The following is a 17205-nucleotide window of genomic DNA, read 5'->3' as shown; positions in this document are numbered from 1 at the left end:
CAGAGTAGTCGAAGACTGTTTGCAAAAGAAGATTGTCCAGATACCCCAGTACAACTATAACCCGCTGACGCAGCAATGGTAGCACCGGGGCCAATACTTTTGTGGAGGAGCAGAGGCAAGACCAAAGGGTAACGCCACAAACTGATAATGCTCCTCGCCCACGACAAGGCAGAAGAAGCGCTGGTGGCCGACACATATTGGGACGTGTAGGTAGGCGTCTTTGATGTTGATGGAGGCGAGAAAATTCCCCTGATGTAGGGACGCCTCAACCGTGCGAATGGATTCCATTTGGAACTTCTGTAGCCGTAGAAAGCAGTTTAGCGCCTTGAGGTCCAGAATTGGACGCACCTTGCTTTCCTTCCTGGGAACTGTAAAAAGGTTTGAGTAAAAACCTTGAAAACGTTCCAATGTCGGAATTGGTACAATCACCCTTTGAAGTAACAAGTCTTGCACTGCCCCAAAGAGATCTCCTAAGCGATTTGGGGACAAGTGCAGGTTGGAAGGGAAGAACCTTTCCAGAGGATATGATCGAAACTCGATCTTGTAGCTTGAGAGAATGACTTAGTGGACCCACTTGTCCTTTATCAGGGAGGTCAACGGATCCGGAAACCTGCGAAGATGTCCCCCCACCTCAGATACGGCTGAGGGCGCCACTTAATGCGGAGGAAGCCTTGTCCGCAGGTCTGGCAGAATCTGCTCCTGGCTTGCCGTACCAGGTCCTCTTAGAAGCCCGGGCGGAGGCTCTGAAGGGCTTAGATCCCTTGTCTTGAGACCCTGAAGATCGAAAAGACCTTGTGAGCCTAAAAAAAAGAACCCCGACTCCTTACACTTGGAAGCCTGAGGAAGGCCTTTTCCCTCTGTGAGGCCTTTGATGAGGTCATCCAAGGAAGCTCCAAACAGGCGTTCCCCCATATAAATGAAGATCGGATAAGGCCTTCTTAGAAACCTGGTCCACAGACCAGCATTTCAGCAAGATAATGCACCGCAGGACCAACACTGAGACAGACAGTCTAGAAATCAAGGGAGCCACATTCAAAGAGGTGTCACAGACAAACGTTAGCCCTTGGACCAACTGATCCGCCAGCTCCACAAAAGGCAGGGGGGAGCGGTTCCCCCTCCAGGTCCCAGCGTAGCTACAAACCTCTGCACCTTCCTGTTGAGACAAGAGGCCAATAGGTCCACTTCGGGAGTTCCCCACCGGAGACACTGTTGATGAAACACCTCCGGATTAAGAGATCATTCTCCCTGGTCCAACGCCTGCAACTGAGGTAGTCTGCCTGCCAATTCTCCACCCCTGGAATATGCACAGCAGAGAGGGCTGGCACAAAGCGTTCTGCCCACTGTAGAATGGCGGCAACTTCCCAGGAAGCTAGGCAGGGGCAGACTGACCACTTTTGGCCCAGAGGGCAAGCACATGGGTAAGGCCCATGGTGCAGCGACTGGGCCAAGCCCTCCCACTCACCCAATCCTCCTCCTGGAACCCCATTCCAAGCTGAAGCCCTGCTCCAGATCCCCTCTACTTACCGGCTGAGGGGGGAGCTGGGACAGCTTGGTTGAAGCTCGCCAGGGCAGAAGAGTCTCCAGTGGGGCATGTAACCGGCCTCTGCTCAGACACAGTTTACACCATCCATGCTGGGATAAGGGGGGGGGGGGGTCTGCACTCTGTCCTTGTCTTCATCCTGCACTCAGATCAGCAGCAAGGACTTTTTACTTCTCTTCACCAGGTATCCTTTAGGCATGTCTGTAGCAGAAGCGGTGCAGCCTTTTTACAGGGCATCAGAGCAGCCCAGGGGGCAATTGCCAAGTCCTCCCCTGCCGCTAGGACACTTTTTGTGCCCCCTTGGTGATTGACATATGCCACAGCCAGGCTCTTCAGGCAATCCGTCCAATGGGTCAGGCAAAGCCTGATCGTTCCAGGACATTTATTGGCAGTCTGGACTCCTCCAGAGACCAAGCTCCCTGAGCACAATCTGTGCCCAAGAAGCCTCCCCACCCAGATAGGCTGGCATTCGTGGTGACCACCGTCCAGTACAGGGGAAGAAAGGATTTTTCCTGTCAAAGAGCCGGAGAGAAAAGCAGCGAAACTAGGGACCCACTCGTACCTCGACTCAAAAGGATCACATTGTCTAGAGACTGTGGATTATTGTCCCACTTGGCAAGAATCTTCCTTTGCAGAGGTCTCATATGGAACTGTGCAAACGGAACCGCCTCAAAAAGGTGGAAACCATAAGGCCCAGCACTCGCACTTCTGGAGTTTTTCCCCCCGGAAGAAACACCCGGGCTGAGGCCGAGTCCACGGTCAGGCCCAGGTAGCCCAGCTTGGTGGACGGAACCAGAGCAGATTTTTGGAAATTCAGTTTCCATCTGAACTCTTGCAAGGTTCACACAGTAACATCCAGGTTGTCCTTCAAGGCAGTAGGAAACTCTGCTCGCAGAAGGAGATCGCCGCAACAATGCTAACACTAGGCCAACACTATTGTGAACACCTGAGGAGCTGAGGCTAGACCAAAGGGTAATGCAACGAATTGATAATGCTCCTCGCCCATGGCAAAGCAAAGAAAACGCTGATGCCCGACATATATTGGGATATGGAGGTAAGCGTCCTTGATATCAATGGAAGCCGTAAGAACCTCCCGATGAAGGGATGCCACTACCATGTGACTGGACTACATCCAGAATTTTTGTACCCTTATCCGCACAAAGCAGTTCAAGGCCTTGAGGTCCAAGAACGGTCGAACCTTTCCCTCCTTCCTGGGAACAGTGAAAAGGTTTGAGTAAAACCCCTGAAAACGTTCTGAACCAGGAACCGGTACAATGACCCCTTGTAGAAGTAAATCTTGCACCGCCCCAAGGAGACCACGCAGGCAATCTGGGGACAAATGCAGGTTGGAAAGGAAGAACCTTGCCAGAGGGGACTGTAATGGTATCCTGCACTGGGACACCATTTTGTCAAGCAACCATTTTGTGTTACTCCAGCTGCCATGACAGTTTGAAAAGACACTCATTCACCCAGCCCCCTCTTTGAGCCAATTAATGTAAGAATGCGAGCTTCAAAAGAGCTGTTACTTTAAAGAACCTTATCTAGGAACCTTATCTCAGCACATCCTGGCAGATGTCCACTAAGACTGACCAGGCTGGGTTGTAAATTCCCCAGACAAATTGTTAATTGGAGATGACCAATACGTCTAACAAATCCATACCCAATTCATAAATGCAGACAGGAACATGACACATTAACTAAAAGTATATATTTAGATGAGAAATAAAATACTGAACGGAACAAGATCATACACTGCCACCAATATGCGACGGTGGCGGGTATCAGATCCCTGCTCTTCTCACTAACTCGTGACCAAGGACCAAGCAATCTCACACCCTGCCGTCACTTGCGCAACAATGCCACTCTCAGCTGCACCCGGCACATAGATTTTCCAGCTTGCGGGACCACAATCTAGATGCCAGTAGGCTGAGAGCGATTGTCACTGGGCTAATTAAGCAATTAACCCTTTCTCTGCCACCACCGCTACGTTATGAGCCCAGAGGACGCTCGTAATTTTAGAAATATCAATTATGACTTTAGAATAATCATCTGTAAAGGCCCGTACACACGTACCGATCGTCGTCATACAAACGTCGGCGGACGAAAGATCTGCCGATTGTACGCTTGTTAGTATGGTGCCTCTGACAGCTGTCTGTGCACATTCTGCGGACAAGAGTCTTTCTTGCAAACATAAAAATTTTTGTATGCCGACACCAGAACGGACGATTGTTCGCCAGTCAGTACAGAAATCAGCCGACAGACCGCAGATTTGCAAGACTGGGCATGCTCAGAAAAGAAAAAACACAGGGAAAGTTAACCATTACATGACATCACTTCTGCAGTCAGCTGAAGTCGGCGGACAAAATTCTTGTGCTGTCTTTGCACTTTTCAACAGACATCGACATCCCGGGGAGAAAAGACGAACGTTTGTATGACGACGATCGGTACGTGTGTACGGGGCTTAACATGCACTGTCACCGCAGACAGGGATGTCCAGAGGATTTATTCTAGACCAGTGGTTCTTAACCTTGTTGGAGGTACTGAACCCCACCAGTTTCATATGCGCATTCACCGAACCCTTCTTAATTGAAAAAATAAAATATGATTTTTTCAAATTCAAAACATAGGTATATATTTAGGTATATATTTATACATAGGTGCACAAAATGAACAAAACCATAAAAAAAAAAAAAAAAAAAAAAAAAAAAAAAAAAAAAAAAGGCTCCATAGCTCAGGGGTTAGAGCACTGGTCTTGTAAACCAGGGGTCGCGAGTTCAAATCTCGCTGGGGCCTCCCTGCAAGTGTTGGCGACTGTATCTCAAAAAACAAAACCATTAAGAACAAAACCATTAAAACATGGGGTGTCAGGAGGGCACACACTGGGGTGGGGGGGGTTGGGAGGGCATACCATGGGGTGTCAGGAGAGAACACACTGAGGGGGGAGGTGTTGGGAGGGCATACTATGGGGTATCAGGAGGGCACACACTGGGGGGGCTGGGAGGACATACCATGGGGTGTCAGGAGGGAACACACTGGTGGGAGGTGTTGGGAGGGCATTGCATGGGGTATCAGGACATACACTGGGGGGGGGGGGTTTGGAAAGGCATACCATGGGGTATCAGGAGGGCACACACTGGGGGGGTTGGGAGGACATAGCATGGGGTGTCAAGAGGGAACACACTTTGGGGAGGTGTTTGGAGGGCATACCATGGGGTGTTAGGAGGGCACACATTGGGGGGAGATGTTGAGAGAGCATTCCATGGGGTATCAGGAGGGCACACACCAGGGGGTATTCACAATGCTTTATTGAGCTAAATGAAAAGGACATGCATTTCCATCTGTCAGCTAACAGCACCTCTATGCTAAGCTGCAGTAACTCAGCAGACGTAGCATAGAGGTCCTTGTCCACCATGTACAGCTAGCTGAGCCTACCTCCAGGAACATTCACTCGGCTCCCTCTGCTCAGCTGCTCACACTTCCCTCTTCCAGGCGGGCGCGATCTCCGTGGTCAGGTACATCCCCATCCCGCCCACTCACGCAGCAAGCAGCCTGCAGGAGATAGGCTGGAAACCTGCTGGGGGAGGTACAGGGGGCGGAGTGTCAAGTGTCTATGTGTAATGGCTGTGAGTTGTCCTGACCGCAGCTCTGATTTCCCGGGGTGCACTCGGCCTCACAATCAGTAATATTTTCTCGGGGGGAGCAATTGCTCCTTTGTCCCCCCCCCGCCGAACCCCGGAGACTGACTCACCGAACCCCTGGGGTTCGATCGAACCCAGGTTAAGAACCACTGTTCTAGACAGTAGCACACTCCAAGAGACAGGTTCTTTGGTTAGTTTTGCATTAAGAGCTTAGTGACAAGATTAACCACTTGCCGACTGCCTAACGCCGATCTACGTCGGCAGTCAGCCCCTCACAGGCAAAGTGACGTAGGGCTACGTCACTAGCTTGTGAGGGTCTAGGGAGCGAGCGCGCGCCCCCGGAGGCGCGCTCCTGCTCCCGCGTGGTCACGGACCCCCCCGCGCGTGTGACCGGCGGACCCGATGTCCGCCGGTCACTCGGCGATCGGCGGGGGAGAGGGAGAATGTCAGGCAGCTTGTGTAAACAAGCCACCTGTCATTCTCCTTGCTGTTAGGATACTGATCACTCGGATCTAGTATGTAGATCCGTTGATCAGTGTCCATACAGCTCAAGCCCCAGCCAATCACAGTAGAAAGCACGCCCCTAGGGATACACACAGCCCCTCCCTCCCAAATAAAGTTAACCCCTTCACTACCAGTGTATTTTTACAGTAACAGTGCATATATATAGCACTGATTACTGTAGAAATGTCACTGGTAACCCCAAAAGTGTCACAAATGTTAGTCAAGGGTCCGATCTGTCCGCCCCAATGTCGCAGTACCGCAAAAAAAAAATCGCAGATCGCCGCCATTACACGTTAAAAAAAAAACCAACAAAAATGACAGAAATCTTTCCCTTTGTTAGTAAACGCGATAACTTTTGCGCAAACCAATCAAAATACGCTTTTTGCGATTTTTTTTACCAAACATAGGTAGCATAAAACAAATTGGCCGAAAAAGTAAAAAAATTTTGATTTTTAAATTTTTTTTTGGGGGAATTTCATATAAAAAAATGTGAAAAATATTGCTATTTTTGCAAAATTGACGCTCTTTTTTTGTTTATAGCGCGTGATCAAAAAATCGCACAGGTGATCAAATACCACCAAAAGAAAGCTCTGTTTGTGGGAAAAAAAGGACGCCAAATTCGTTTAGGTACAGCGTCGCACGACCGCGCAATTGTCCGTTAAAGTCACGCAGTGCCGAATCGCAAAATACCCCCTGGTCGGAATGGGGGTAAAATCTTCCGGGGCTTAAGTGGTTAACACTTTTCAAAATAAGGTTTAATAAAAAGGTGGTGCAAAATAAAAATATTTACAGAAAAAAGGCTGTCAATCCAGGAATGGGAGTTGTCCAACTATACTTGGGTTTATCCTTGGATGGGTGCCCTTGCTTTTCTGTTTGTCTCCTTCTCTCCTTTGGTTGTTCCTCTATATCCTTCTCCTCCTTCATTTTAGAGTACACCCAAGCGCACTGTTTAGCCAAATGAATACCTGGTTATCAATCAGGGGGTCTCTGTGTTGAGGTATGATCAGGCATGAACCTCATTATATGAGGAGGTTCATCCCCCGGATCAGCGGTAAGGAAGTGTGTTCCATACTATGTATTCAGAGTTTTTATTAGAATTAGATTTCTAAAATAATGGGTTGTGATTAATTTGTATATGTTAAGTGGTGATTGTAACACATTACTTGGTGTATGTATGTTTTTATTAATTGACTGTTTTTTTTCCCTTTTGCAGTTTGACATTGATGTGGAGGACCATGATGTCTCCGGTTGGGACCTTGGTGGGGTCCTACATACCTTGGATGGATTGCTGGGAGGTGATGGCCATCCTGGTATTGGGTGGGATGTTCGGGCGCAAAGCCCGGTAAGTGGGAGGGGACTCACGGCCCTGTACACTTCCGGGCTGGCCTTCGGCCGGTGTAAGATGGCGGCACGCTGTGTGTGACTACGTCACGCTCGGCGCGCTTCCGCCATCAGTTAGTGCCCGCGCCGGAAGTGGTAGCAACCGCTTCCGGTGGAGTCCAGCGCATTTATTGGGGGGGAGAGGTGTCTGGCCGAGTCATGGACTGGCAGTCTCCGCTCGTGTAGCGGGAAGGCACTTTGGAGTCCTGACTCGGCCGATCTGTTAAGGTAAGACCTTTGTACGAGGGATCTTGTTTGTCCCTTTATGATGTGAGGTACGCTTTTAAAGTAGATATGGCGCCCCCTCTGCTACCTGGGATCCCCCTGGTCTTACTGGGCAGTGTAGTCAAGTCTCCCTCCTTGTTAGCAACATTTATCTCGGACAGCATGTCAAGTATAATGGGGCTTCTTTTTGCCGGACTAAATGTGAATGTATCTTAGGAATGCCATTATAGTGGGATGCAGGTGGGCTTACCCCCCTTTTAGATAGGGATAAGCTTATCGTCATTTTGTCCCCCTTGTATTACTTATGTTTTCCAGAGCTTGATATCTACACTAGCATGTTGATGCTGGGGCCATTTTGGATCCCCTCGTTGATCACCTGGTACTTGGGATAATAGTGGTCTCGGGGGAGTGCCGGACTCGACACCTCGCCCTTCGGGCTGGCCCCAGCTCTCGGTATCCGTGGGCTCTTTGCCCCTCCTGCCTTTACCCCATGAGGATGGGTATGAAGTCATGTGTATGATTGATCACCGGATCTTCTGGCCGTCCAGCATCTCTGGTCAACATCATTTATAGATTGGTGAGCATAATTTGATATTTGTAAACATTATGTTTTGAATATATCAAATGTAATTGTGATTATTGATTTTGGATGAATTGTGATACATATTAAATGTACATGAAAATGTTTGTATTCGTAAACTAATAACATGTTTTTTCTTTGTAATAGTCTACCTGGGGCTCATTGTGGTCTTTGAGAAAGCCCGCTTAAGGGCGAAACGCGTCAGACCCGTCCTGTTGTTGGTTCAGACTACTATGGAAATGTTGTATCTGTCAAGATGATGAATTTTTTCAAATTTTTTCTCTTTTTAAACTGTTTTAACAATTTAATAAAATTATTTTTGTAGTCAAATATTTGGTTGATATGTGATTAACGACTGTGTGCTCACCTGTCAGGAGTCCCCCTCAACATATCCATTCAATTTTTACTTGAAGTAGCCCGTATCTTGCCACCTTGGTGTCGAGATCGGGGCTCTCTAGTTTCTTTTATCCATTATCTCTTTGGGATTGGAGGACTCCTGATTTTCCTGTATACATCCATGCAGGCATCTCCTTTATTACAATATTGGGTTTCAAAGAAATAGAGACACAATTCAGCAATTTAGAAAATTAAGATAAAGAATTAGAAATAAGAATACTTGCAATCAATGTCCTTGTATTATCAGAGTTTCAAAAGCTGAGCCAGTGATCGGTTCTCCACTTGCTAGATGTTTCTTTCGTGATGTTACATGAGAACTGATCTGCTTCTCTCCTCTTTCTCTGAGACCGCAGGGGGTGTCACCAGAGGTCCTTGACCAATAAACACAGTGGCCATGGGCGGCGCCCTAAGGCTCAGACAATGCCAAGGAACCTCCTGTTTGGACAGATTTATAACATAATTCATATCTTCCAATATCTACCAGCTGCTTTCTTGAAACTGATAGATTATTGTGCCGCATAGAATTTTACATCCATAGATACCAGACACGGGTTATCTCCAAGTAACCTCTGACTTAAGGCATCTGACAGCTAGCTGGTCTTCCATAGGAGCGAACGTGATCATGTATGATCTCGTTCCATTCAGTATTTTATTTCTCATCCAAATATATACTTTTTGTTAATGTGTCATGTTCCTGTCTGCATTTATAAAATGGGTATGGATTTGTAAGACGTATTGGTCATCTCCATATAACAATTTGGCTGGGGAATTTACAACCCAGCCTGGTCAGTCTTAGTGAACATCTGCCAGGATGTGCTGAGATAAGGTTCCTAGATAAGGTTCTTTGAAGTAACAGCTCTTTTGAAGCTCGCATTCTTACATTAATTAGCTCAAAGAGGGGGCTGGGTGAATGAGTGTCTTTTCAAACTGTCATGGCAGCTGGAGTAACACAAAATGGTTGCTTGACAAAATGGTGTCCCAGTGCAGGATACCATTACAGGGACGACCGAAACTCGATTTTGTAACCGGACCGGATCAGCTCGTGGACCCACCTATCTTGAATCAAGAAGGTTCATGGGTCTGGAAAAAAGCGAAGGAGGCCCCCCCCCACCCCAGGTGGGACTGTCAGCTTTTGTAACAGGGACTCTTTCAAAGGGTACCTTCTAGCAAAACGCTTTGGCACCCCAACATTGCATTTAGGAGAACCCCACTGACTCCTGTCAATTTTGTCAAAATAGGTGGGAAACGGAAACACCTTTGTCGCCTTGGAGGATTTGTGGGCACTGAAACGTACCGGCTCCACCAACGCCACAGCAGCACCTTCCCATTTTAAAGTTTCCCGCACTACTACAAAAAGTTCATCTTTTCAAGCGCGGCTGTAGTGGAAGAGGAATCATCCTCACCATCAGAGAACTCAGGGTGCAGACAGAGTAGGGAGACTCCTGTCTGCGGCAGCCAAATCAACCTCATAATCTGAGGAGACAGAGGTTGCAGGTGAAGGCGGGGGGGGGCGCTTTTTCCCCGTCCTGTTTTTTCAGGACCATATCCACCTTGGACACTAGTGACTCCAGTACCGCCGTCATAGACATAGTGGACTGGGCCCCAGAGGGCCCCGCAGCCCCATGGTTAAACCAGGGACTACCTTAGCACATAGAAAAAAATGCTGCTAAAAAAAAATCCCCACTGCTGCACAAGTGGCACTACAGGTCCCAGCCCACAAAGTTCCTGCTATAGCAGAGAAGAGGGAGAGTCGTTTTACCCCCACAAGGACTCACCACACCAACCCAGGTTACATCGCAGAGCGTTTAGCTGCATGCCGTGCGGCGATCAGAAAGAAGGAGGAACCGCCGGAGTTAAGGTATTTCTAGTGCAGTTCTAGGTTAATAGAAATTTAGAAGCTATAAAATTATTTGGGTGCATTATTACAAGGGCGGATTCACACTACCCGCAAATAAAGTTCAGTTTTTCAGTGTGGATAGAGATTGCAGCCAAGGGATGGTGCCTGGCATTTTTACAAAGTGACATTCCATTCATTTCTGTACATGGCAGCTCATAGAAAGCCAAGGTCACACAAACTGATGTGAAGCAGGGCGGAAAAATAAAGACATGTTGCATTTTTCTGCAACACTCTGCCCTGCAGTGCGGAAGTACAAACGAAGCACAAAGAAAACTATGGTTTTTCTTCTACAAAAAAAATGCAGCCCTACGGGTTGATTTTTTTTTTTTAACCACCTTGAGTGCCGAATATATTCTATGCTTACCTGCCAAGTGCTGAGCCCCTGGAAGAAAAAGAACAGAGCGAATCCCCAAACCACAGATGTGCAGATGATACAAATCAGCAGGGCAGGAACTATACGCTCTCCACTGCGTAGCTATTGTTAAGAAAAAAAGGAAAAAAAAAATGATTATATATAGAAATTCTAAAACAAGGGAAATTGTTGCGCTCGGTATAACCAGAGTCAAGCTATAACTGAAAAAGACCTGATGGGACTGCTGCAAACTATATACTACAGACACTGGGCAACTTAGCAAATCTTCCAAAAACTAGTGCGCTGGCCCATTAAATCCTGTGTTGTGATCAAAATTATACCCATAAAACTGTGCAAAATGAATTGCAAGTAATATAGACCTTAAAATGTGACCTATGCAAATTATAAAGCGCAAACACGTTATAAAATTCAAACTTTGCAATAAGTCAACAGTGACGAATGTATGTGGAAAATTGCTTGATGTGCAGTAGACTTTCAAAGTACTGAAGTGCTCAAAGGTGCTTCTTTAAAAAGATGGCTGCTTACCACACAGTATGGATCCTGATATGCAGGAATAAGACAAGCATGTTATCCATCCAGCAAAAGGCAACACACGTCAGATTTGCATCCTGGGGCTGTTGAGGACGCTTGGGGAAGGAGCTTTGGCATGATCACGTGCACACGCCCGCCGTGGAGTGAGCCGCTCGCCCAATCCCAGCCGCTGCCCGTCACCACTACACTCCGCGGCTCATGCACCCGGAACGCTGATGGATCCTGAGCCCGAGGCCACCCCTGCCGAAACTAGGCATGAAGTGTCCTGGCTGGTCTTCCCACTCACATCGTTTCAGGGGCTTTTGGACTCCCCCCCCCCCCCCCCTCGCCCCAACTGCTGGTGGATTTGGTCAGAGAGGAGATCTGGCTACTTATTGGTGAGGAATGGAGGGGATAAGCCTGCTCTGATGAAACATATGTAAACTGCTTGGAAGGACCTTTTTTTGTGAGGAGTCGGTCAGGGTGAAGACCCCTGGACTAGTGGAGAGGAAGGATTACTCCAGAAAAGAGATGGTCTCCCATAGATATAATAATAAATAGAGACCACCGGCTGCTGTAAACCTCTGGCTGGCTGCTGTAAACCTCTGGCTGGCTGCTGTAAACCTCTGGCTGGCTGCTGTATACTCTGGCTGGCTGCTGTATACTCTGGCTGGCTGCTGTATACTCTGGCTGGCTGCTGTATACTCTGGCTGGCTGCTGTATACTCTGGCTGGCTGCTGTATACTCTGGCTGGCTGCTGTATACTCTGGCTGGCTGCTGTATACTCTGACTATATGAAATTCTCAAAAAAAAAATAATTTAAAAATCTAATTTTTTTTTAACATTTTAGGCCAAATTGTTTTCTGCTACATATGTTTGGTATAAAAAAAAAAAAAAAAAAAAAAAAAAAAAACGCAAAAAGCGTATTTTGATTGGTTTGCGCAAAAGTTATTGCGTTTACTAACTACGGGAAAGATCTATGTCATTTCTATTGTTGTTTTTTTTTTTATTTTTTACTAGTAATGGTGGCGATCTGCGATTTGTTTTGCGGGACTGTGACATTGGGGCGGACAGATCGGACCCCTGACTGACATTTTTTACACTTTTGGGAGTACCAGCGACATTACTACAGTAATCAGTGCTATAAATATGCACCGTTACTGTCAAAATGACACTGGCAGGGAAGGGGTTAACTTTATTGGTGATCAAGGGGTTAAGTGTGTCCCTAGGGGCGTGATTCTAACTGTGGGAGGGGGCGTGGCTTGTGATGTAACCACATAGACATACAGGATCGTATAGTCTCTGCACTTAAATCAGGGAGAATGACAGACGGCTGTGTTTACATTAGCCGTCTGCCTTTCTCCCTCTCCTGCGGGAGATCGCGAGTGACCGGCGGACATCGGAGCGGGGATGCCTGTGAACGAGCGGGGTCGGGAGCGCGCCTCCGGCGGCACGCTCTCATCCCCTACAGGCGGCTGAGCGAGTGACGTACCCCTACGTCACTTTGCCCAGCAGCGGCTACCTGCCGCAGTACATCTGCGGTGGGCGGTCGTTATGTGGTTAAAGACCACAACATACAGGGGTATACAATGTACGGTTAACAGCAAACACACACACACATCATAGGTAGAACTGGATGGACTGATGTCTTTTTTCAACCTCACTAACTATGTAACTATGCAACTATATGCTGAGTGGAAAAGCTTTACTTTTTTTCTCTTAAAGTGACTGAGTTAATCTTTGACTTGTGAGGGTGTCCTTTTAAATATACAACTGATTCCATCTGTGATTAAAGAGGAGAGGTAAATCTAAAACCAGTTAAGCAAACTAACCCGCCCCTAGCTCAGGTGGTTTTCAGTGGTATATGTCAGCAGAGACCAGTATGGTGGAAGAACGATCTGATAATCCTAGCCAAATGGAGGATTAGTGGCCCAGGGGCAACAAGTCTAGTCTTATTGGAAGGAGACAGCGACTTGGAGGACCCCCAAACAAGTTTGCCACTTACCAAGGAAGTATTATCAGGACTATTGGCTAGGATATAAATGTCTTTAAAAGGAAAAAATTTGCGAATTAAGAGTATACCGGAGAAAACGGAATTTTTGTAAAATCTTACCTGTAAAATTCCTTTCTCTGAGTCCTCCGACAGTCGCCGCCTCTTCATATTCGTCACAATGGGGTATTAGACTTTGCTCCGAAGGAGTAGCTAGGCAACAGAATATGTTAACATTAAAGCTTTTAACATATCCCACCCACAGGGGGTGGTCCCCTCAGTCAATACCCTCCTACTTCCTGCAACCATATCTCAGTTTCAGTGGAATAGCAGTAGAGTATACAACTAAACCCCAAAAGAGGGGCGGGGGCGGCGACTGTCGGAGGACTCAGAGAAAGGAATTTTACAGGTAAGATTTTACAAAAATTCCGTTTTCTCTTACGTCCTCCAACAGTCGCCGTCTCTTCATATTCGTCACAATGGGGACGTCCCAAAGAAGTGCAAACATGAGGGGTGGGAAACGCAGCCGCGCCGTAAGGCAACGCAGTCTCCACATCAAAGAAAGGAACCTTACCAAAGGAAGGACACCAGCTGGGCAACATGAAAAAAACTTGCTCAACAGGAGCAACAACCCAGGAAGAACAAATAACCCAGGGATAAAAAACGTATCCCAAACAGCCAGGGGTCCAAAACAAAAGGACCCTAAGGAACTGCCGCACTAAGAACCTTGCGGCCAAAGGAAGCATCTGCCGATGCCTGAACATCTACTCTGTAGAATTTTGTGAAAGTGTGTACGGTCGACCAGGTCGCCGCCTTACACACCTGGGCCACAGAAGCCCCAGGACGACAGGCCCAAGACGTACTCAGACATCTAGTAGAGTGCGCCTTCACAGGCACAGGAGGAACTTTTCCCAGCAAAGCATATGCCTGTTCAATGGTCTGTCTGATCCATTTGGCGATGGTAGAAGCCGACGCCGCCATACCCTTCCGAGGACCCTCCGGAAGGACAAACAAGGAATCCGTCTTGCGAAAAGACTCGGTCGATTTAAGGTAAACCCTTATCGCCCGAACAACATCCAAAGAGTGCAACCTCACCTCCTTCGGATGTTTAGGCTTCGCGCACAGCGAAGGTAAGACAATATCCTCATTGAGATGGAATTCCGAAACTCGCTTCGGAAGAAAAGAAGGATTAGGTCGCAAGACCACCTTATCCAAGTGAATGACCAGATACGGAGACTTGCAGGACAAAGCCGCCAGCTCCGACACTCTGCGAGCCGAAGTGATCGCCACCAAAAAGGCAACCTTTTTGGACAACATAGACAACGAGATCTCCCTGATCTGTTCAAAAGGAGCACGTTGTAACACAGATAGAACGAGATTCAAGTCCCAAGGAGGCAGAGGGTCCCTCCTAGGAGGGACCAGATGCCGCACTCCTTGAACAAAAGTGGCAACTAAGGAGTTAGAAGCCACAGGACGTTGAAAAAGAACGGCCAGCGCAGACACCTGACCCTTGACCGTAGCCAGCGCCAAACGCTGGTCGACACCCATTTGAAGGAAGGACAACACTCGAGAAACCGAGTACGTGCGAGGTGAAAACCCCCTGGACTCACACCAGGCAAAATAGGCCTTCCAAGTACGGTAATAGACCTTCCCTGAGGAAGGTTTCCTCGCATTGATCAAAGTGTGAATGACCTCAGGGGAGAGACCCCTATCCTTCAGGACCTCGGTCTCAACAGCCAGGCCGTCAAAGCCAGCGACTGTAAAGCAGGATGGAATATCGGGCCCTGAGACAGGAGATCGTCTCGAAGAGGTAGACGCCATAGGGCGTCGACCGCCAGATTCACGAGGTCTGCGTACCAGGACCGGCGAGGCCAGTCCGGCGCCACAAGAATCACTGTGCCGCGTTCCGAGTGCAACTTGCGGAGGAACCTGGACAGCAATTGAATTGGTGGAAACGCATACATCAGTCTGTACTGATGCCACGGGGCTACCAACGCGTCTGATGCGTCTGCCTGAGGGTCGCGCGTCCTTGCCACGAACCTTCTCACCTTGTTGTTCAGACGAGACGCGAACAGGTCCACATCTGGAAGACCCCACTTCGCGCACAACATCTGGAAGACAGCCGGGTGGAGAGACCATTCCCCCTGATCCAGGGTCTGGCGACTCAGATAGTCCGCCTGCCAGCTCTCCACCCCCGGAATGTGAACTGCCGTTATCGCCGGGACATGAGTCTCGGCCCAAGACAGAATGTTGGCCACTTCCCGAGCCGCTCGGGCACTCCTGGTGCCCCCTTGGTGGTTGATGTAGGCCACCGCCGTGGCATTGTCCGTCTGCACCCGAACCGGACAGCCCTGCAGTCGGTCCGTCCAGCGACGAAGGCAGAGATTTATCGCACGCAATTCCAGAATGTTGATCGGAAGGGAGGACTCCACCTCCGACCAAGTTCCCTGGGCGGACAGAACGCCCAGAACACCACCCCAGCCCGACAGGCTGGCATCCGTGGTGATCACTGTCCATGAGATAGGACGAAAGGACTTGCCCCCCGATATCATCGGGGACTGGAGCCACCACAGAAGATCCCTTCTGGTGCGAAAGTTCAACGAAATTAGAAGATCCAGAGATTGGGGTCGCCCGTCCCACTTGGACAGGATCTCCGCCTGGAGACCCCGCGTGTGAAACTGGGCGAAGGGAATCGCCTCGAAAGCCGAGACCATCAATCCAAGACATCTCATGCACGTCCGGAGGGACGAGCACGGACTGTCCCTGAGGGACCTGACTTCCTCCTGAAGAGTCCTGAGCTTGTCTTCCGGCAGGAAGACCTTCGCCTGGATCGAGTCCAGGATCATTCCCAGGTAGGGAAGATGAACCGACGGACTCAGCGTCGACTTTGGAAAAGTTATCGTCCAACCAAACTCCTGTAGAGTTTGCATCGTGACGGACAGGTCCTTTTCCAGACCCTGGCTGGACGCAGACCGAACCAGAATGTCGTCCAGATACCCCAGGACAGAGATGCCCTGAGCTCTCAACAAAGCCAGAACGGGAGCAAGCACCTTGGTGAAAACCCGAGGAGCCGAGGCGAGACCAAAAGGCAACGCCACGAATTGGTAATGATCCTCCGCAATGGCGAATCGAAGGAACCTCTGGTGACCCTCGAAAATCGGGATGTGAAGGTACGCATCCTTCAGATCGATGGAGGCCATGAATTCCCCCGGAACCAGGGCAGCCACCACCGACCGCAGGGATTCCATGCGGAACTTGTGAACCCGCACAAAGCAGTTCAAAGCCTTTAAGTCCAGAATTGGACGAACCTTGCCCTCCTTTCTGGGCACAGTGAACAGATTGGAATAAAACCCCCGAAATCTGTCCCGATGAGGCACCGGAACCACCACTCCCTGAGCCCTCAGGTCCCGCACCGCTAGGTGCAGGTCCCGCAAACGCTCCGGAGACAGCTGAAGATTTGAGGGAAAGAATCTGCTCTCCGGCCGAGAGAGAAACTCGATCTTGTAGCCAGATCGAACGATTTCCTGAACCCACCGGTCCCGCACGCGGGCCAGCCAGGGTTGAAGAAAAAAGAGCAAGCGTCCCCCCACCCCAGAACTGGGTGAGGGCGCCCCTTCAGGCCGCACTGTTATGGGTAGAGGGTCCGGACTGACCGGACTTCTGTTTACCAGACCACGGCTTCTTTTGGGAGCCTTGACACTTGAACGGTTTGCCCTTGTAGTGCGACCGAAAGGCACGAAAGGACCCCTGAGGAGGAGCGAAAATTAGTATGCTTCTTACCAGGAGCCCCCTTAGCCTTGGGGAAGTGGGGCAAGAGCGTGCTCTTACCGCCCGTGATCCCCTTAATCAACGTATCCAAGGACTCCCCAAAAGGGCGAGATCCATCATAAGGCAGATTGGCTAAGGTCTTGCGCGAAGATTGGTCCACCGACCAACACTTCAACCAAACCAGGCGGCGAGACACCACCGCCACGCTTTGTACACGTGCAGCCAACGGCACTAAGTCCAAGTCCGCATCACACAGGTACATGACACCCTGATGGATTTGATCCACCATATCCAGTGTCGCGGGCGAGGCCGAATCAGCCACTAGGACGCGCCTAAGCACCTGCGTCCAACTTGCGACAGCCTGGGCTGCCATAAGAGAGGCAAACAGAGCTTTAAGCATCGAA

At 49.1% G+C, this 17205-nt stretch overlaps 1 protein-coding gene across 1 annotated transcript in view; it reads right to left on the bottom strand.

The window, feature by feature from the left end:
- Positions 1 to 17205, bottom strand: part of SIDT2 (SID1 transmembrane family member 2) — a 178141-nt gene that overhangs the window by 18483 nt on the left and 142453 nt on the right. The window contains exon 24 of the mRNA XM_082273437.1: positions 10525 to 10635. Coding sequence (XP_082129563.1) covers positions 10525 to 10635 — 111 coding nt within the window. The remainder of the gene's footprint in view (positions 1 to 10524; positions 10636 to 17205) is intronic.

This window comes from Pelophylax lessonae (assembly GCF_965119305.1).
Source record: "Pelophylax lessonae genome assembly, chromosome: 12".
Lineage (NCBI taxonomy): Eukaryota > Metazoa > Chordata > Amphibia > Anura > Ranidae > Pelophylax > Pelophylax lessonae.
Note: the sequence above shows the minus strand (reverse complement) of the source record. Positions and strands in the feature narration are given on the sequence as shown.